The sequence below is a fragment of the Ptychodera flava genome, chromosome 12 (assembly GCF_041260155.1).
Source record: "Ptychodera flava strain L36383 chromosome 12, AS_Pfla_20210202, whole genome shotgun sequence".
Lineage (NCBI taxonomy): Eukaryota > Metazoa > Hemichordata > Enteropneusta > Ptychoderidae > Ptychodera > Ptychodera flava.
The window spans coordinates 10,226,998-10,248,794 of record NC_091939.1 but is presented as its reverse complement, the minus strand read 5'-3'; the positions used below and the strand labels follow the sequence as shown (position 1 = coordinate 10,248,794).

Here is a 21,797-nt window from a genome sequence, read left to right as displayed (position 1 = left end):
TTCACCGCAGAACTACACAAAAATTCATGTAGAAATGTTTACAAATGGCATGAAATTGAAAGCTAAGCTTGTAAGCAGAACATCAAATATTGTCAATGATAAACAATTCTAAATTGTTTTGGATCACAATTACATCTTAAAAAGTCTTTGTTGATGAGAGTCAACAGAAGGGCACAGATGATGGTGATGCACAAACGGCTTTTAACCTTTGACACTTGCAAACTGGACTTTGCAAACAAATGTAAGAATGTGCAGCCCTGCATCAATGCCTGCAGGGTTTGTATGTCCACTGTGGTATGGTGAGCACACTACAAAATTCAGATTCCAGGATAGTCAAATACGTGAACAGGAAGCCCCTCTGCTTTTCCTGCAAATTGGCTTGCAATATGGAATACCACATTCCTTGACCGAACAGCAACAATGCACAGGAGTGCACAACTGAAAGAAGCCATTTTCTAGTAAAAAAGAAACGGTGGTATATATATATATATATATAATATATATATATATATATATATATATATATATATATATATATATATATATATATATATATATATATATATATATATATATATATATATATATATATATATATATATATATATATTTAATAAGTCTGTTATGGTCAAGTGCCATCCATCAAATTTCCGAGCTGATTTCTCAGGAACCCAAGAAAATACTTGTCATCTCATAAGATTCTAGAAAGAATTAGAAGTAGACTGCTACAATCAGCATCCTGTGCAATCATGCACTGTGGCCCTTGAAAACTTCTAAGACAACTAAAAGGCCGGAACATAACATTGAACAGGAAAAAGTACACCAGCCATTGATTTTGTTAATACATCTGTCAAACTCTGTATTCCTAGCATATACAGTGGCAGTTATTATGGTTGAATGCACCCTGGGAAGAGTTTTGGGATGTTCTTCACCATGCCCGTCTGGTCTGCTGCTTGTCTGGAATCATTTTGAGAAGCCTGTGAAGTGAATGTTTGCACCAACTTTTGTTTTTGAAAATTAAATGTTAAATTTTCCCCTTTGAGGTTTAGCATAGGATTTAGTGGCCATTTTGAATTTCAAATATTGGCTTGATTATGAATAAGTGGTCCAAAGCTTCTGTGAGGCACGTTTGACTAAAAGTCTCAATTTTTCTGTTTGGAGGGACATATCACCACAAGGAGCCTACACGAGAGATTACATTTATGCATGGCACCATCCAAAGATGAAAAGATGGTGATTTATTGCTCACAGGAACACTCTACTCAGAGATCTCTCTTTCATAACACATTTTTGTCCTATTTACAAAACATGACTACCGACTTTACACTGACAACTACATGCCAACACTTTGATCTACACAGTGTATAGCCGCTGACCACCTTTCTCCAGCTTTTGTCAACTGTATCAAAGAAAGAAAAAAAAAATCTGGACTCGTTAGCACTACAAAAGTGCAAATAGCATACCAGAAATACTATTGGCCACATTCTCCACAAGGAGAGCCTTGCACAGCTAATGTTCAAACATACTCTTAACAATAAGGTTGAATTTTCACAACAGCTCAGTTCAGGTCCAATAATATAGGGCTGCAGACTAATATAATGACGGCCAAGTTGCCAGTCTGTGCTTTATCATACCTATTCTGGACTCCGTGGCTCAAGCATTGTGCCTTTGGTGCAGCACTCAACTCTACAAAAATCCACTATATTTGATCAATGTGCCACTTTCGTACTGCAGCACTCACATCCAATACTGAAGCATATATACATGTACTGTGATATACACTGCACCTTGCTTTGTTACCTCGTCAGAAGTGAAATTTACACAAACCTTGGGACACAAAGTGAAACTGGTTTACTGGGAGGGCCTCTACCTAGCATTTGTACTCTACCCCTAACCCTAATGACCCCCAAAGTTACATGTGTTTATGTGAAATACTGTCAGTGTCCAGTAACCTACACTCTTTCTGACTATGATCAAAATAAATGGGACGGTACTTGAGATTGACATCAGTCTGCAGTTCCATTACATTATGCACAATTAGGCTTAATCAATGAATGGGGATGGTGGTGACAGAAGAATGAGCAAAACTAACATTTGTCGCGAATAAACAAAAGCTATCAGAAGTGAACATTAATTTTGTAACACAGGAACATGTGTACCTGTTCAAAAACATGTACCATTGTATTTCCTTACGCACCCCCTTTGTACATGGGCCAGAGGCCTTGAAACAAAAATAAATAAATGAAATGAAAATATGTATATCAATCACATTATTCCCAGCTGTCACACAATATCTTGAATGAACACTGATCAAAGATACAAGCAGCAGAGAGCTAGTGTGAGCCTTATGAATTAACATTTTCCTTGTAAGTATGGACATTCCTAATATAATACAAAATTCTACCTGCGCTGGCTGTGACATCAATGTCTGAAAGAATTCAAGCATGACTGTACAATGTCCACACTGTATGAAACGCTGAACATTGTGTATCTGATCAGAGAGAGGCACGGAAATACAAGCCTAGCAGAATGTATAAATGTAATGTTTAAACACCATATTTTCAACACTCAGGCCTGCCAGTGGCTAGCCAGCTACTCGAATGTAGTCCTTACAAAAATGTTTCTCAATAATAAACATTGCACTCTACATACACTGTAATTGCACTCTAACACAAAATGAACAGATTTCCGATTGTCCTGAATCAAGGACCCTAATCCCTCAAAGTGGATCGTACCATCCTATCATCATCACGTATGGATCATTCCACTTGATAACAGTTGTGGGGGTGATATGGTTGTGCTGAAAGGTTTTTACAACAATTACAAAAAACCAAAAGAAGTATTTATGATAGTTTCAACCAAATATTAGATCTGACTATAATCATAAATATCTTGCAGATTTCAACTTGCAAGTACATGAAAAGAGTCAAAAGAGTGGACAGTTTGTGAGATTTATATACACCAGTATACTGCAGTCTTTTGAAATGATTAAAAATTAAATAACAATTCTCTTTGCTTAATAACAAAATTAAAACTGATTTATAACAAGACTTTGCACAAATGTTTTAAGCACCAAATAATGATATCGTGCATATTTGGATAAATTACTGTTTGCTAGCTTTTTTTTCAGACGCTGCAATAAGCCCTGTGAGCATGAATCAAATGCTACACACAAAAGTGTAAGTACGTGCACATCTCCAAAACAAACAAATATCCTTGTAATATGTGGGGTGAGGAATACAGTGCAGTGAAAATAGTTCCACATAACCCTTTATCAGCTGAAAATGAAGCAAAGACAATGAACCTCACTAAAACTTGGAGATAACCATCATAAAATGTCTGCCAAACACCTTTTTAAATTATTTTTTTGTCGTATTAAAAATATTCTACTGTGTTAACTAGATTCCGATGGAAAAGCCATCATCTGACCTGATGAAGGTCAAGGGGCAGTGGCATTACACACAAAGTTTATTCAACACCAAGTACAATGGAGAAGAGTTGGGTAAATTTTTATACGAGTTGTTGGCTATTTTGAGCCCTTTAATCGATACCATACAGTCCAGCATCATTGATTTGTGTGGTATGGTTGGAACTGTGTACACTGAATTAGGGATGGAAGAGTATGGGTCAAACAAGTAATGATTTATATTACAGCTGAAATACAATCAGAATTAAAAATATATTTAGATATCAAAAACTTTCAAAACTGTGAATATTGCCCACATAGCTAACATGTATATGTAATAGCTTTCCATACATTTGACTACTTCATAATTGAAAATATTTAAATGTTTTTGTCATATTTTAATGATATACATTCTTTATATTTGTCTCAGATAATAGTTTTGGTAGTTCCAAATGAAAATTCCTTTTTTCATATTGGGGAGGTGCCATCAAGGAAGAATGTTTTAAATTGCTGGTTTACAACATCAGTTCAGTCCTGGGGACAAATACCATCGGCTTATCCTTCCCTTCTCATGCCAACCCTACTCCTTTCCAATTTGAGTATAATTTTCAGGATTGAAAATATTCAACGTGACATGCAGAAATTTTATGAGGACTTTGGTAATTTGGCATGCTCATACTTTGATCTTCTAAAAACTTACCCCTTTCAACACTATGGTTTGGTCCAAACCAAATGTTATTGAAGGTGATTGTGGATATGTTCACAGAAAACTGGGGGTGACCAGGTTAAACAAGACTGCCTTTACAGCATGGGTGAAATCTTGTATTACAGACATTAAGTTAACAAAAGTTTAAATCAATTATGAGTTTTTCCCACTGCTCAAAAGTTGATCTACATACAGAACAATGGTTGAGAAAAAACGAAACTGGCTTGAGATTAAGGAGCACCTAACTTTTAACAAAAAAAATGTCCTACAGAAGTGACAGAGGCAGTTGCACCATGTAGAGGCTAAGGCATGAAAAGTAGTCACTTTTGAATATACCACAGAAAGTCACTATGCAAATTATCAGCATATGTGTGAAATACTTTTACAGCACGATGAAGCAATCAAAGATTCAAGCTTGCATCAATAATATTTACAATACTTATTGTGTCTGTCATGCCATGAAATCTGCTGCAGTGCGGTTGCCTTGGTATTTCTCTAATAATGATTAGAGACAAACTAATTTGAACCAAAGGGAATCTGGAGAGATATTTTAATGGAAACTTCCCTCAGCTAAGCTGCTGATGAACAAATAAAAATCTGATCACTGGGACATCAGCTGTACTACACATGAAACCAAGTACAACTATGAAGAATTACATATTGTAGAAAGCATACTCACTGGATGAAATCTGAAATATTACATCTGGTCAGTCTTTACAAAAAGGAGCATAATTAAAATTATAAATAGCAATTGCCATTCCATATGTGTGGGCAATGAGTTGCTTCGAGCTAAACCCACATCAGAACGACACGGAGATAACTTATTTTCTTTAACATTTCTGGCTGTGATTTGAGCTTTTCCTGTGGGATACTTTATCCTGCTATTTTGGATTGGTTTGCTCTCAGGTTGTCGGTGGTGGTTCACTACTGAAATACGGTGCAGAGTCTTTCACCAGCAGTGTGTGGCACACATCACAGACAGGCATTTTCCGGCGCCGTGGTCCACTCTCCACAGTCTTGGACAGGCAGTCTACACAGAACAACTTTCCACAGTGTTTGCAGTGATTCTGTGAAGGAAGAGGAATTTTAAGTCTGTGATGTGCAATAAAGAGCTCAAGAAAATCACTATAGTTCAATGTACAAAATACTTTTGGATAGATTCGGTGAAGACTGATGTGAGTTAGATTGATTATTTTTCGGTTTCTAGTTCATAAGTGATATATATATAAATCACAATAACAAATTTAACGGTCAATTCTCATTATAGATTTGAACTGTACAGAATATGAAAAGAATTGATACTTATTAAATGCCTGCAAAACGTATTTGTTACCGTTCCAGTGGACTAAGTGTGACTCGTGAGTTGGTGGATAGTTTGTATCACCTTTTTCTTCTTTGCTCCAGTAAAATGTGACTTGCAATTCTGGCACTCATCAATGTCATCCTCGTGCTGCCATCTCACTTCGTCATTCGTCATGCGAATCTTCTCCAGTTCAACCTAGGGGTAATCACAAAGACAGATAAACATAGTGGCACTTTGGAGATAAAGTTCAAGACACAGACATGTGCCTGATACAGTCATCTAGTAGAAGATGATTGCCTTTTTGGGGGATATCAATTTGGAGGTATGTAATCGTCTCAAAACGAACGAACTACGAGCAGACCTACGAGCTCGTACGAGCGAAGTACGAGTGACGTAATGTGCCGTACTTTCAAAGGACGAGTGACGTATGCAAGCTATAAGTCACACATGCCTTTTGACCTAATTTTTTATGAATACGCCTAGGACTATGTAGTATGTTGTATTCCATGGATGAAAGAGTTTTGTTTATGTGAAAGAATTTTACGACAAACGAACGCTTAGACACATTTTCTGTGTATATTCGAAACTCGGAAGTAGGAGCGGGTGTGAACTTCGTATGATTATTTTTTTGGTCGTGAGAGCGGGTTCAGTGCAGTGCGGAGGAATACTTTTAGGCTTTGACTTTCGGACGAGTCTGTACGTACGGGTCAAGACTGGAGACGACGCGACACTCTCTGACTTATTATACGCCACGATGGTAGACTTTTTTGCAGACGTCGATTGTAACATTAAGCTGTTAAAGAAGAACCAAAGAAGAGGTTGCAATGTCCGAACATCAAGGAAGAGACCTCGATTGGTTGTAATGCACTTGAACCTACCGCCGTTGTAAATCTTTTTTACTTTCTCGACTTCGAAAGTGCAATGATTTCACAGACATAAAACCTGCGTGGCTCGCGAGTCAGCTTATGACCTCGAAATAATCTGATCACCACATTATGTTAATCACAGTGTACAATGAATATAATATGAAGGATTTTATGAGTTGGCGGGTGTTTTTGTGGCACCCGTGTGTACCTCATGTTGTACAGTCTATTTGAAAATGACCTCTACTCAACAATGATTTTAAAGACTAACATTTTTCTATATTTTAGCACCCGTACTCAACCCCACTTTGACATTCTGTTGGCATGTTTCTACGTTCATTTCGAATCCTATTTTGTCTTTTTTTTTCAACGCTCAGTTCGACGCTGTTTTTGTTTTTCCACGCTCAGCTTGACGCTCACTTTGTCGATTTTGGGACATGCATGACGTCATACGTCCTTTGAAAGTACGGCACATTACGTCACTCGTACTTCGCTCGTACGAGCTCGTAGGTCTGCTCGTAGTTCGTCCGTTTTGAGACGATTAGATAAATGCAATTTGAGATATCTACACTACAAAGACAATGGCGCCCATGTTATGAACAAAGCAGCTCTCAAGGGAAACCATAGGATGTAGATTAGGAGCTGAGTGTGTTACCTGCTTGACAATAACTGCTTTACTAAGGAAGGGAAGTGTCTGTTTTGACTTTAAGTCCTACATGAGCTGTACATAAACAGTCAGTGCTACGTGGGAAGACAATGTTGCACAATTACGTATTAACAATGGCAGATACTACTAGTAATATGGTTATCTATCTGCCTAATGAATATACAGCTATGTGACATAAATGCACAAGTATATGCAAGTCTACAAAACACACACATCAGTACCATATACACACATATAAACCAGGTTAGTCATGAATGGACGGACGGATGGACGGACACACACACACACACACTAAAAACATCTATGGAAACTGACCTACATAGTCTGTGGGACGACCCGGGCTATCGTTTCAAAAAGATCACTGGACACTCAAGTTTAAATCAAATCAGCTGAAATGATGAATTCCCACCATAATTATAAAGAAATAGAAAAACGATACTTAACCCAAATCAGTTTGTCCGATTGCGTGAAATTTGGCGGAAAAGTTAAAAATATATAATATATGCTAATAGGTGTCAAAGGTCATCATCGACGTTAAAGCTTGTGGGTAACAAGCGTTTTCATTGGTGGAGGCATCAATGAGCCAATCACGTCGTCCGATACATATCCTTTCAAAATGGCCACCTCCACAAGCATGGAATGTGTGTGTCACGTCGCTGACATACAAGACGAGCCGATCAAGGCTTTTACTGACCACTCTTGGGCAAAATTAATCGAATGCGCTGAGATTTGGAAAAGCTCTGATGGCTTGGAGCGGGAAATTGCACTCCAGTTGGATCCTGAAGCACAAGATCAGTCCGGCTTTCACCTTGGGTGCTATCAGCGTTTCACTGGTAAACGTCGGCTGGCACAGGCAGAGAAACGCAGAGAGAAAGGTAAGCTACGTAAAACGCTTGCCACAAGTGAACCGACGGAACTGAATGATGAGAGTGAACAACAAGTGTCTCCTGTAAAGCGATACTTAAGGTCAGACCTAGTTCAAGTTCCATTTCGTCAGCCAAGCGGAGAAGTATTCACGTACTGCCACCGATGTGTATATTATGCAAGGGTGAGAAACGAAGGTTGACCCTTTTTCAAGAAAGAGGTCAAATGAAAGACTTGTCGCCTGTGAAACCGACGGACGTACATTACTTAAAGCTGCCGAATTTAGGAAAGACGAGAAACTTCTACTGCAGTTGAGAGGTCAAGACTTGGTCAGTATTGAAGTGAAGTATCACAAATCATGCTATCAAAGTTATGTCAGATGTGTCACTTATTCATACCAGAAGAAAACAGAGGAAGAAAGTGGTATCATGTACGCACCATCCTTCAAAAAATTTTGTGATGAAGTAGTGCAGAGGAGACTAATAGATAATGATGAAGTTGTTCCAATCAACGTGTTGAAAAATATCTTCATTAAAATGATCAATGACATTGAAGATATTGATGCATCATCATACAAAAACATGTATTTAAAAAAAAGACTCAAACAACGATTTGGTGATAAAATCAAGTTTCTTCGACCTCACATGCAAAAATGTGAACTGGTAATGGCTCACAAAGAATCAGATTCAGGAGGCCGGATCCTGAACATTACTCATACAGATTCTGAAAGCGAAGAAGATGAAGCAGAGTCACAGTCACTAACAGCACACTCTAACAGTCAGCAGCATGAAATGCTTGAGATGATTCACTCTGCCATGAATATTCATGCCACTCTAGAGAAAGCTCAAGGTGTTACAGCATGGCCTCCTCGGGCAGAAGATCTAACAATCCAAAGAAGTAGAGATATTGTACCCACCAAACTTTTTAATTTCCTGGCATGGTGTACTGGCCTATCACAGGACTTTCACTCACAAGATCGTGTTGATGTCCAAGCTGATGTTGAGAACAAATTGTTATCAATTTGTCAGGACATGATGTTCTTGTCTTCTCAAGGACGGAAACTCACCCCTAAACACTTGTCACTTGGTATGGCAGTTCGTCATGTGACTGGATCTTCATCATTGATAGGATTGCTCAATGGTTTAGGGCACTGTGTTTCACACTCTAAAGTATTAGAGCATGACACAGCACTAGCTATCCAACAACTCCATGGTGATGGTTTGCCACCAGGTTTTTGTCAAGAAGTCTTTGCAACATTGGTATGGGATAATAATGATTTTGGTGAAGAGACACTCAGTGGTAAGTACAGCTGACTACTCAGGTCTCAAATATCACATGAGTTCTGCATTTATTTATGAAATTGAAAATCTTTTACTGTTGGTGTTGTCTTTATTTTCCCAAGTAGATCATTAGTGTAAACAACATCTTCTGACACAATTTCTGTTTTAGGGAAAGGAACAACTCACAATACAAATGGAATTGTAATTCAGAGAAATCTTGGAGATGACACAGATGACAATGACAGCAACCCTTCGATATCAGTAGCAGTCACCAAGTCAAAGCAAAGGACACTTCAAGTTCCACCCACCAATATCATTGAATACCATGGCAGACCACGCCATGGCCCTGCACTGTCAGGTTGTACATTATGAACTATATGCTCATCACAGTCACTAATTGTCTTCGATGCAGGCATGGTCAAACATTATCGTTGTAAGTAGCACAAATAAATGCACAACTCATTTACATCTCAAAGTTTTACATGCACAATATTATACATCAAATGTGTTTTTAAAAACCCTTTCTTTCATTAAACAATTAAAAAAGGTTTTTAAACAATTAATACAAAGACATTTTACACATGCCCATCCATACTCCTATATCCTGTTAATATCCCCTTTATTTACATATTAAATCTCCCCTGTGTTAAACAACATAATATTACTGATATACACTGATATTTGTATTTTCATTTCCCAAACATTATATAAACAGCACTATATATATATTGGAAAAGAATTGTTGCAGTTTGACAATATTGTTACGCCACTATAATGTTACACTGCCCTAGAGTAAAGCTTAATTTTTCAATCTACCTGTAGGCTTTAATGTGGATGAAATTTTCCAGAATCAGGGCAGAGAACAAAAAATTCCATTGAAGAAAGACTTGGCATTCTGGTTATGCAAGACAGTGCAGGTTAGTATACATTGTATGTTGTGTATTTCAGATAACATGTCAAGTTCTATGAATAAATAATTTTTTATGTTTTAACATCCCAGTCATAGTGTGTTACTTTTATTTCTTACTTTTTAGGTTGAGGGAGAGGAGTGCAACCTTTTACCCTCATGGACTGGATTTAATCAGAAACTGTCAGGCAGTGTCACCCACACCTGTCAGCAAAATTGGTTACCTGCCGGTGATTGATGCCAGTCCAACAGACAAGTCTACCGTAAACACAATACTCAGCAGAAGTGTTGACATCGCCAATAAGCTCAGCCTGCAAAGTATTGTTGTCACCATGGATCAAGCAATTTACTCAAAAGCACAAGAGATACGCTGGCAGAATGAAGAGTATACACAACGTCTAATTCTACGTCTTGGAGAGTTTCACACAGCTCTGTCATTTCTGTCTACAATAGGAAAGCGCTTCAGAGATGCTGGGTTAGAAGATATAATGATAGAATCCGGTATTTTAGCCCAAGGCTCTGCCAATGGTGTTATGAGTGGCCACCATTACAACAGAAGTGTTCGCTGCCATAAACTGGTTCCAGAGGCCATGCACCGTGTCCGCTTCAATGAATTCCTTGACAGCTTGACTGAAGAGGAACATTTAAGAGTGATCACTAGCCTTATCCAACTTCGTGAAAGCTTCCCCAATTCGCTCATCGATGAAGTGGAGACAGAAGATATTAAGCTATTACAACAGAAATACGCAGACCATGTACAGAAGTGCTGTGAAAGTAACATCAATTATGCTTTCTGGAATTCCTATTTGGAAATGGTACAGCTTCTACTCCTCTTCATTCGAGCAACACGTGAGGGTAACTGGCATTTACATCTATCCACACTAAGAAAGATGTTACCATGGTACTTTGCGTATGGTAGAGTTAACTATTCACGCTATCTTCCGGTGTATCTACAAGAAATGTCAGCTTTGCCTCAAACACACCCAAACGTATATGAGAAATTTTGTGAAGGTGAGTTTGCCGTGCAGCGATCTGATGACCATCCATTTTCAATGACTCCATGTGATCAAATTATTGAACAAACTTTCAATCGTGAGTCAAAGACAAAAGGTGGACTGGTTGGTTTCACACGAAACAAAGGTGCTCTCAACCGATGGATTCTCAGTCATCCAGCACGTTCAGCTATTGCATCAGGTTGCTTCACCAAGCTGGTAAGACAGACAAGCAGTCAGATCACGAAGACCTGACACAAGCCAGGATGAAGAGAGATGAATCTGATGTACAAGAGGTGATATCAACATTGCTGTCGATGGGATCACCATTTATTGGTGATAGTGATGACCTGCTTGTTCATCTTACAGCTGGTACATTGGCTGGTGAAGAAATCACAACAGACCTCACCACTGCATATTTCAAAGGTGAAGAGGCTTACCAACAATTTAATAAGGAGCGTTTAACACATGGATCAAAGGATTTGTTTGACAAAATGTCTGTCCTGAGGGGTAAGACATTCGCTGATCTTGCCAAGAAAGCAAAGTCCAAAGTTACCATGAGTTCGCTATCAGTGAAAGAAAACCGTAATCTTCTTGGGAGGATGCTTGTCATTGCACAGGTGCGACACCTTGATCTTCGTGAGGTCATGACTTATCCCCTTGGCCATGTCCCAGCAATGTTAGCCAACTTTGATGAAACAATGACGAAGACAAACAAGGCTGTCCTGGCTCATCATCTTCAATCACCTTTCCAGATGCAGTTGTGGACCATAATCTCGAAGGAAAGAGTGCTGTTCTAGTCGATGCCATGGCCTTAATACAGATGCAAAGTAAAGTGCAAGCTACTTTTGGAGAATTCGCAGCCAGCATATTTTACCAGTTGAGAGCAATCGCATCAAAGTATGGCGCCACAAGAATAGACTTTGTCATTGATCAGTACAGAGAACCATCCATAAAGAATGCAGAAAGAAAACGTCGAGCCACCACTGGTACCTTCAATGAGATTCGTATCACACGTCCATCCCTGAACATGCCAAGGCAATTAAAAAGTTCCTTGCCTCTGGTAAGAATAAAGAATCTCTCCTATTCTTTCTGTTTGAATCATGGAAAGAATATGAATCAGAGTGCCTGCAGGGTATCACCATGTATGTTACCAAGGGTGAGCTTTGCTACAGATTGCGTTCAGCAAATGGTGTCATGGATGTAACTGAAATACCAGAATTGCAGTGTGACCATGAAGAGGCTGACACAAGACTACTACTCCATGCTCAACATGCATCACGTGTTGGGGAGGTAGACAACATTGTCGTTCGCAGTCCTGATACAGATGTCTTCATGTTAGCCGTGAGCTGTGCACATCAATTACAAGGCCAGCTGATATTACATCAAACCAGCAAAAATGGTCAGATAATACACATCAACAAGGTAGTAGAGGCATTGGGAGACAGAACTGCAGAAGCTCTTGTTGGTCTTCATGTATTCTCAGGTTGTGACAGTGTAAGTGCTTTCAAAGGCAAGGGCAAGAAGAAGATGGCAAATATGTTGCTGGCCAATGATAACTATACAAGTACATTCCAACAACTTGGGGCAGCATGGATACTTTCTGATGAACTGTTCACACAAATAGAATCATTTGTGTGTGATGTGTATGGCCAAATTAGGTGCAGTGATGTAAATGAAGCAAGATACAATTGCTTTCGTCTTGGTTCACAAAATGATGGAGCCCTCCCTCCTAACAGAGATAGTCTGAAATTGCATACACAGCGTGCAAACTACCAAACAGCAATTTACAGGCGATGTTTGCAGGCCAAAATGGATGCACCAAGCCCACATGGACATGGATGGATAGTGCAAGACTCAGATGTATCAATCCAGTGGATGACACTTCCCCCTGCACCAGATTCTGTCATCAATTTTGTAAGCTGTAAATGCAAAAAGTCTGGATGCTCATCAAGATGTTCTTGTAGAGAGGTGGACCTGCTATGCACAGAGTTATGTCAATGTGTTTCATGTTCAAACTCACAGAACGATGAGGAAAGTGAACCAGGAGATGACAGCGCTTCAGACATTGACAGTGACAATGAATGAACTGATAGATGCCTTTGAAAAATAAAACCACATTTGATATTAATTTTTCTGTCTCAATTAATGTAAACTGGTTACATGGTTAAATTCTAAGGTCATTATCTGACAAGTGAAAAGGAAATGAATTGTCATAAGAAAAAGTAATGAGCATTTCATGTTTTTTGCACAGGAAAAGAACTGATTTTTAGTTCTGTAGACCCGGTACGGAACTCCAGCAATGAACATCACATAGAATGCATTGGCATGACCATCTTAATTGTGAAAGAAAAATCAATTTTTGGTCGAAACTACATGTTTATGTGTAAATTCTGAAAAGAAATCACCTGCCAACAATTTTAAATACACAATTCAAATATCTCTTTCAGTTACATTGTACACAATACATTGGCACATATATCTTAATTTTGGGGTAAAAACCTATAAATAAATAGTTTTTGGTACAATATTCTAAATTGTGTCGTCTAGATTTACATTGCCAGTGAGTAGATTTGATATTGCAGTACAAAATATTGGTGATTGAGATAAAGGCAATGCACCTGTGCTGATATCTACAATTTGGGGAAAAAACACTGAAATTTCAAGTTATTGGTAAAAATTTTGGTTTCTTGTCAATAATTCACATTTCAAAGATTTTTTTGTTAATATCCAGTAAACAACATTCAGAAAAAAATCAATACATGTGAAGGATAACACACTTGCATGGATCTCCCTTGTTTTAGAGAAAATATGTGAAAAAGCATATTTTTTGGTCAAAAATCTCCCTTGTGACCGTATTCTTTTGGGTTAAGTATCTTTTTCCTTTATACACACACTATAAACAAATATTTGAAGCTCATACCAAGTATCTCAAAGACCCTATGCAACGAAATGCTATTTCTAGAGCCCTTTTCAGGGTTTGGCCCACAGACTAACATAACAGTAACACTGAGAAAGAAATATAATGATGGTTTAAATCCAACAAAGATAAACCACCCACCTGTAATGACTGGGATAGTCTGACAAAATCTCTCTGCACTGCCTCACTGTTGTCCAATTCTACTTGTAAGGAATGGATTTTATTGGCAGATTCAATTATTTCACATTCTTGTTTTGCCTGGAATTGGGCATTGAGAAAAATGGATTTAATTCTCTGATATCATGAAACATTAAAATCAATGAAAATAAATAAAATTAAAATAAATATCATTGCAGTTCTCCCTTCCTTTTTCCTTTTCTCTCTTCTAACATAATCTTTGTCAAGATTTCATCATTTTTGCAACTGTATGAATGTGTATGGGTACATTTAGCTGCAAGTCGGAAAGTGTTGGCCTTATTGTGACATGATAAAATTTGTGATGAAGAACAAAAATAGTCTCATCTCTGACGTGTCTTTGTCTCAGAATGAATACAGATTCATTTGCTGGTATTGAATAGGCCTGGACATTGACATTATATTGATGGTATTTTCTACTGCAGAACCATGAGAGAATTTATGTGGAGAGCTGAAACTTGTGTATGAAAATAATACTATTGAGAAGCACTGCAGACATTTAAAATGTCTCATAGGAGGAAAAGAGGCATTTTAAAACTAACAGAAAATGGTGTTTGTGATTCTGAACAATATAGACAAAGGTAGAAATCTAATTTTGTACCAGACACGATACTAGTTCATGTTTCATGGTGTTTGAAATGATACCATGGCTGAATTAAAAAAAATCTTGAAAAGACAATTTCTTTTGAGTTGCAGTAAAACAATCTACACACATTTGTACATAATGATGTTTCCAGCAACATGCAAACTCTATTTGAGTTGTTCTATTCGACAATCAAACTCTCACCCTAATACTTTTCAGTTCATCTGATTGTTTCTCTAAGGCAGTTATGACTTCTTTAGCTTGGACTTCCCTTGTCTTCATCATCTGCTGCAATTCAGTGATTTTATCTTCAAGTTCAGCTTTCTGGTCATGGACCCCAGCGAATACATCATTTTCACTACACAACTTGGCTGGGAAAAAAAAGTGTTGTGAGACCTCATTTGGTTTGATGATTAGATATCTCTGTCACTATGCAGAAACTGTCATGTGTCATTGCTCTATACTGCTTTTTAATTACTCCAAAAACCTTAGTGCGTTGTACAACGGGGCAGACTATAAAGAATTAGTATAACAATGGTTTCCAGCACATGACTAAACAATGTAAAAGAAATTGTTTTGACTGACATTATGTGAAAATTGACGTCACAATCCTATGCATACATATGTACGTCGCGCAAACAATGGAGTAAAAATTATCAATTCACAATAATGTGCATAAATGTTACCGATTCGAAAAATGCTTTCATGAAGTTCTTTGGACAAAATTGTTCCCAAATATCATCACTTAGTACCTTTTTGGCTGTACATTACAAATGTGAACAAAAACATGAACAAGCATAAAAAAATATCACTGTAGAATCTGCTGTGTCACATTCCTATATGGAAACCCTATCACATCAATGATACAACATAAAGCCATCACTACAGTGCTGTGTTCTGACTCTGTATCAACGTGGTCAATCTCCTTTCATTGGCTGATTTGCATTGTATACTCAATAACACACTGTCTTACCAATTTCTTCCCTAGCAGTGTCCAGCTCAGTTTGCAAAGCGTCTTCTGTCGTCTCTTTGGCATGTTGCTCCGCCTGTACCCTCTCTTTAAGGAACATGATTTCACTCCTTAGCGATTCCTCAGTGTGTTCCGCAGACGTCTTGACACTGATAATGTCCCTCCTATACCTCTTTATCAACTGTTGCATTTCCTCTGGGCTTTGAGGCATTTGAAAATGTTCACTGTTTAAAATGGAAGTGTGTAAACTTCTCTTGCCGTGGAGGTTCTCGTTCAGCTTGCGAAGCTTCATAACCTGCACAGTGCACATTCAAAATATTCAGTGAAGATTCTGACATATGAATTCTGAGAGTCTAAATCACCCTCTAACCCAGCACATTTTGGTGCAACCCATTATTTTCTGAGTTCATGTTGGGGCCAGGCCACTGGACATTGGGGGTGCAAGGTTGAAATATACAGTGTTTATATTAGAATATGCACAAGCAATGTCTAGTGAATATCTTTCTCTTGCTAACTGCGTATATTGACTTACTGCACAAGTAGGAGTCCCACTGTATTTGAACACTCTTCAGTAAGTTATATGATGTAAACATGATCAAACAGATCCTTAAATGTCTCTTCTGTAGTGAGCAAATACCACCATATATGGTCATTTTATCCTTGTAGACATGTGCTCTGTGATAGAAATCTGTTTTTGAAATCCCTGAAATCCTCATAAATGTTCCTTTACATGTATTGGATTTCAAACCATGCACATTTAACATTGAAATGTCCAGCTACATGTCATCTAAACGGATGAAAGACAGAAGGGAGGACTTTTAACCTGTCAATCCCAATTTCCTGTAATAAGGGGTACGATTACTATTGATGATGATGGCTTGGGCCAAACCAAGATGTTTGAAGATTTAACCCTTTGATTTTAGTGCAACATTTTACCAATTTTTATGAATTTTTCTGCAATTTTTTTGATAATTTTAGAGCAGATGGACATCACATTTCATTGGCTACAATTTTTCACCAAAATTCTGGCAAAATTTGAAAAAAAATTGACTAGGGTACATTTTATAAAGGTGACAAAAATTGACTTCGGCGCTCAAAGGGTAAGTGATTCTCCTCTCATGAGCTATAGTTGTCTCTGCATGTGTGTTGTGACAACTGATGTTTTGAAATTTCTTTGCCAGCAACTACCACTTCTTGTTTGTCATTAGCTGGGTGAACTCTGTTCAAAAGAGGACATGTGACACTGAAATGAAGCCATTTGAAATCTTCTGTCACACTGAATGTTAGTGCAATGTAAGCACTGCATGCATAATCAAGGTGCTTGCTTTTCAAAGGTTACACTTACCTCTTGGCGGGCTTCTTCTCTTGACTGCATTAATTGTTTCTGACCCAAAAAAATACAGAAAAAGGACACCAGAGGTTATGAAAGCACAGACTGATCCTTCTGTTGATAAGTCAACTCAATAATTTTCATTAATTGACTGTTTTACAGTTTGGCAGCAGACTTTCTTGACGGTGTAATCTGGCCTTTTAATTTAAAAACTCCTGTTACATGGAAGATACAGAATGCATTTTAGGGACAATTATATGATTCTCTAATTTTTACAATACTTTTCTGATCTACCACTACTGTGGGCTCATTTTGAAGCTCTTTGAGTGAATAAAATTTTCACAATCTTGTTTCAATGAAATTTTTCCTCATAGAGTGAACATAGGGATGGCGACCATTTTGAATTTCAAACATTGCTAAATTTAGGACATTTTGTTCCTCTGGTACCAAAATTTACACAGTGACCCATAATTTTTATTCTCGACTTCGAATAAGATTGTTTGAAAGTTTCTGTCTGTAGCTAAAGTTTGACCATTGTTAGTCTTTTGAGGTGCGTACTATCTTGAAAGGAGCTCTTGAAAATAGCAAGATGTTTTCGTTGGTAGGTCTAGTGAATCTAAATCTTGAAGAGTTCATTAACAACATCTCATTGGCCAGCCAGATCACATTACACAACAAGATATGAGGCAATAATGCTGAAAGTACAATTCTAAATACATAACTTATGTTTCACTTGGCATGATTTCAAACTCCAAAATTTCTCTTCATCGAGCTGGTATTTACAACTGTGGACATGTGAGGGAGCTGTTTCAAGACAGCAATAATGGTCATGTGTTTATGGTAACCCTTGTCCATCTACAATTCAAAGTCTGTGATACTAATAAACTCAACATACCAGTTTATCATGCATCTCATTGTATGCTCTGAGATACTGCTGTCTTAGATCAGTCAGGAAACTCTCATGCTCTTGATTTTTTGTCTGTAAGTTGGTAATCTGAAAGAAATTCAATGAATGGTCAAGGATAGACGTTCCTAAAGTAACTACAGGTTCAAGACACTGCTTTTCTGAAAGGACTCATAGTGTCCCACAGCTGAAATATTTGAATATTAGATACTTTTATGTTGAAATAAACTTCTTTCCATTTCTAATATGAAAACCCGACAACTGGTACTTGGAACACATTGACCATACCCTAAATCCTAGTGCAGAGTTCCGATCACTACATGGAAAACAATGCGTTTATGCTACTTTTAGATCTTACCTGCTGCTGAGCATCCATGGCAGCATTCTTTAAACTCTCCTCTAACTCTCCTCGTTGTCTCCTTTCTTTGGCAAGCTGCTGATTTGAATGATCATATTGCTGCAAACAGTGTGAAAGGAAAGGGCAATATCACTCAACAAGTCAATAAGTACCCTAATCCTGAGATTAATATTCTATGCATAATGACTGGTCATGTAGGCAGCTGCCTTTGGTTATTTTCACCGAGGGATTGTGGGCCATCTTTAAAACAGTCCATTTCTAGGTGGTAAAAGCCAGTGGAATAGACAAGCTGTATTGACAGATGATTCACCATGCCAAGTGGAAGGAGACTTCAGGCCCAAAAGGAAGACGATGAATAAATGAAAGGGTCAATAATACTGGGACAAAATTTGTTTGCCTATTTGGCTTTATTTGGCTATTTTGTTTGATAATAGAAGCCACACAGGTACATTTTTGAGTTCAATGAAACGATCTGACATATTAGTTGACAGAACCCCATGCAGGACTTGTTAACAGAGATAGCACACATGTATCATGCAAATAGGGTTTTCAAAGTTAGTAATATGCAAAATGTTAGAAGTTACGTCTGATGTGACAAAACACTATGGAAATATCATCAAGGGGGCACACTTGTTCTGTCAAGCAATACCCTTTATTCCTGAATTTCAAGTGGTTTACCTTCCTTAGATCAGTGGCTAAGTCTCTCAGCTCCTGAGCATTTATTTGCACACTCTGTAACTGCTGTTCGTAATTGGTACACATATCACACGGTCTACCTAGCTTCTCTCTGGCACTCTTGACCTGTCACAAACAATGCAACAGTGCAGGTGAGAGGTATGAAATGGTGTGAAAGACGTCTACTGAACACGGTTTTAGTCAGAAGAGTGCTTTCAACACAGTCTTTTCAACACTTTGAAAAAGAGCTATTAAATGACAAAGAATTGTTATACTTTAATCCTGATGCACAGTGCACAGTTAATACCTTGAATTCAAATAAGAGCTTGATAAGGTATAACTTCCTTGCAATGTGGTCACTGAAGTTCAAACTGGCAAGAGCGACCAACTAGAATGCATATTTCTCACTCTATAAGTCAGGTCTCAGCTCGAAAAGGATGTCTATATCATACTGAAGGTTTATGCTTTGTTTGTCCTTCTATTGTTGTTGTAGAGAGCGCTGTTCAGAACTATGTTTCAAAGAAAGAAGAACTGTCTGCTGACTCATGGGGTCAATCTCTGTTCAGCTTGCAAAGCAGCAGTGACCATATAATATTTGCATGAAAAAAAACACCACACAGGTTACCTCTTGTTGAAGCCATTCCCATTCTTTCTCACTGACGAGTCTCTTCCCAACAGTTGACACCAGGGACTCACTGCGAGCTCTGGCACTGGCCACCACGGATGCTGTCTGCTCCATCTCTGGTGTCACTCCTGTCAAGAGATACGTTACAAAGGTTCTTGGAAAATTGTGGAAGATGAACATAAAGATGGAGACTGTTCGCTGTGAGGATTCAAAATCACTCAATCAGAGTCTTCTTTCATAGGTAACTTAAAAAAAGGATCTGAACACTTAACAACTTACAAAATTAATCCTTTGGCTACTTTGTCTGAACTCATGACAGCATGTAGATCTTTGATGGGCAGTCAGGGATGGGAAACTACAGAAAATGCATCACTCTTCATGGAGACAAACATAATTTGTTGTTGCAACACATCCAAAATTTTTCTAAAACCTGCCTAATAATTAAAAATGATATCAGAAATCTGAAGGTTCATACGTGTCCGTCAATTCTGAAACCACTTTCATCTGAAAAAAGATATACTTCGCGAGTGTGAAACTTTAAAAACTTTGGTTTGTTACCAGTAATGGCTTTCTCCTGGGCTTCAGTGAGACTGACCCTCGACGTGACTGAAAGCCTGTCAAAATCTACGCTGTCATCTACCTTCCGACTGATCTCTTGTGATATAAAAGACTTCTTTGAGGAGTCAGGTGAGTGGGCTGACTGCTGTGGAGTGCCTGGGAATGATCCTCTCCTGGCAATCTGAAGACAACAGATGGCAAAAAGAATTGAAAAACAGAACATGTCAACCATACTTAACGTCTTACTGATTGCTATACCAGTATCACATGCTTTTACAACTTCACAGCTTGCTAATATACCGGTAATGCATATTTCAACATTCCAATGGCCTTGATTAACCTTGCACAAAGCTTGATTTCATAAGATGAGAATCAATGAAATATACAGAAATCTGCCACCATGCACTGCAAGTACTTATAGTAGCAACTTATTAGAAAAGGTTAGTACTTATAAAATGACTAGCTACTATGTGTTGCTAAGTACAGCATACCCTGAAAGCAGTGGATCCATTTATCTGTTTGTTGAAGGATACAGAATATACCTTTTGTGAATCTTGAACATATGACTGCACAAAATACATACATTGTCATGAGTAACGGCTGTATTTCTCTATAGGTCAGTTGATTAGTTATAGACGCTGAACACCTGTGCTCATTATTTGACACAAAGTATCTGCCAGTTGTGCCACACAAAAAATTATTTCAAAATGATTTTAGATTTAGCTTATCTTTTACTTTTGTCACAGTCTATTGCTGTTTCAAAAACTTGCTCATTTCTGACTACCCCGGTATACATACCTCATCCATATCATCCATTTCACCGAATATCTGTAGTGAAGGCTCTGAACTAGCTGTCACCATCCCTGTACTCTGTACACTGTGTAGTGGTGATTTATCTTGCTGTCCTGGGGAGCCTGGCGGACTGGCTGACTGCCTATCTTCCTCTTCTTTCCTCCTCTGCAATGAATTTGTCAATATGAAATAATTGAAACTGGTAGAATAAGTCACCATAAATTATATGCACATAACAGTTTCAAATATTCTTAGCTGTTCTATCCTATCTGTCTTCACATACCTTGTAATCAATGACAGGATAAGTATAATGAGGTACAAGAGTTTGTTTCCATTGGTACACATGTATATGCGATAAACCTTAAATCACTGGGGCCTGATTTTTTTGAAATCTTTATAAAGGGCATTGACCTCAACACTGACCTCAGCTGCCCTTCTCTCCTCCTGTTCCTGCGAATGTTTTTCTCTCATCTGCTCCAGCATTTTCACTCTCTTCTCTTGGACTTCTCTTTCCCGGTCTTTCTTCTGCAGCTCCAGGATCTGCCGTTGCTGTTCCTCAGTCAGAACGCTCTGCATCCGTTTCATGTCCATGATTTGCAGACGCTGCGACTCCAGGAACTGGTCATTTGCCATCTGCCAGGTTTGCTTGAGATCACTGTGTTCTCTCTTCTCTTGTTCAAGCAGTCTACACACTGAAGTGTAACAGATATGGGGCGGGGGGGGGGGGGGGGAGGGGGGGAGGGAGATCAGTTAAACATGCTATGATCTGGAAGGGAATTATATTTCTGTTCAAGCAATCCATGACCAGTAAAACTTAACCATGTGAGTGTGCAGTAGATTGTTCTCGTGATCTACATGGTATGTTTTCACAAGGAGTGTCATCCTCTGCAAACACTGTA

General features: G+C 38.2%; 2 protein-coding genes across 2 annotated transcripts in view; one reads left to right on the top strand and one right to left on the bottom strand.

Moving 5' to 3' along the window:
- Positions 1 to 1,194: 1,194 nt before the first annotated feature.
- LOC139144939 (rab GTPase-binding effector protein 1-like) overlaps positions 1,195 to 21,797 on the bottom strand; it is a 31,805-nt gene continuing 11,202 nt past the window's right edge. The window contains exons 8-20 of the mRNA XM_070715774.1: positions 21,322 to 21,590; positions 20,905 to 21,063; positions 20,107 to 20,287; positions 19,549 to 19,676; positions 18,927 to 19,049; positions 18,249 to 18,347; positions 17,882 to 17,980; positions 17,002 to 17,040; positions 15,660 to 15,951; positions 14,891 to 15,057; positions 14,050 to 14,166; positions 5,497 to 5,610; positions 1,195 to 5,179 (exon numbers count right to left, since the gene is read on the bottom strand). Coding sequence (XP_070571875.1) covers positions 5,015 to 5,179; positions 5,497 to 5,610; positions 14,050 to 14,166; positions 14,891 to 15,057; positions 15,660 to 15,951; positions 17,002 to 17,040; positions 17,882 to 17,980; positions 18,249 to 18,347; positions 18,927 to 19,049; positions 19,549 to 19,676; positions 20,107 to 20,287; positions 20,905 to 21,063; positions 21,322 to 21,590 — 1,952 coding nt within the window. The 3' untranslated portion in view covers positions 1,195 to 5,014. The remainder of the gene's footprint in view (positions 5,180 to 5,496; positions 5,611 to 14,049; positions 14,167 to 14,890; positions 15,058 to 15,659; positions 15,952 to 17,001; positions 17,041 to 17,881; positions 17,981 to 18,248; positions 18,348 to 18,926; positions 19,050 to 19,548; positions 19,677 to 20,106; positions 20,288 to 20,904; positions 21,064 to 21,321; positions 21,591 to 21,797) is intronic.
- LOC139144941 (uncharacterized) lies at positions 7,559 to 14,054 on the top strand. The gene is made up of 4 exons (XM_070715776.1): positions 7,559 to 9,108; positions 9,259 to 9,522; positions 9,912 to 10,006; positions 10,124 to 14,054. Exons 1-2 carry the CDS (start codon positions 8,238 to 8,240, stop codon positions 9,459 to 9,461), a joined length of 1,074 nt encoding a protein of 357 aa, XP_070571877.1. The 5' UTR covers positions 7,559 to 8,237; the 3' UTR covers positions 9,462 to 9,522; positions 9,912 to 10,006; positions 10,124 to 14,054.

Bases quoted from the DNA above. Each gene is read 5' to 3' on its own strand.
- LOC139144941 (XM_070715776.1), top strand. From the start codon at position 8,238: ATGTACGCACCATCCTTCAAAAAATTTTGTGATGAAGTAGTGCAGAGG. The intron at 9,109-9,258 runs GTAAGTACAGCT...TTTCTGTTTTAG, and splicing joins TGGTGAAGAGACACTCAGTG to GGAAAGGAACAACTCACAAT.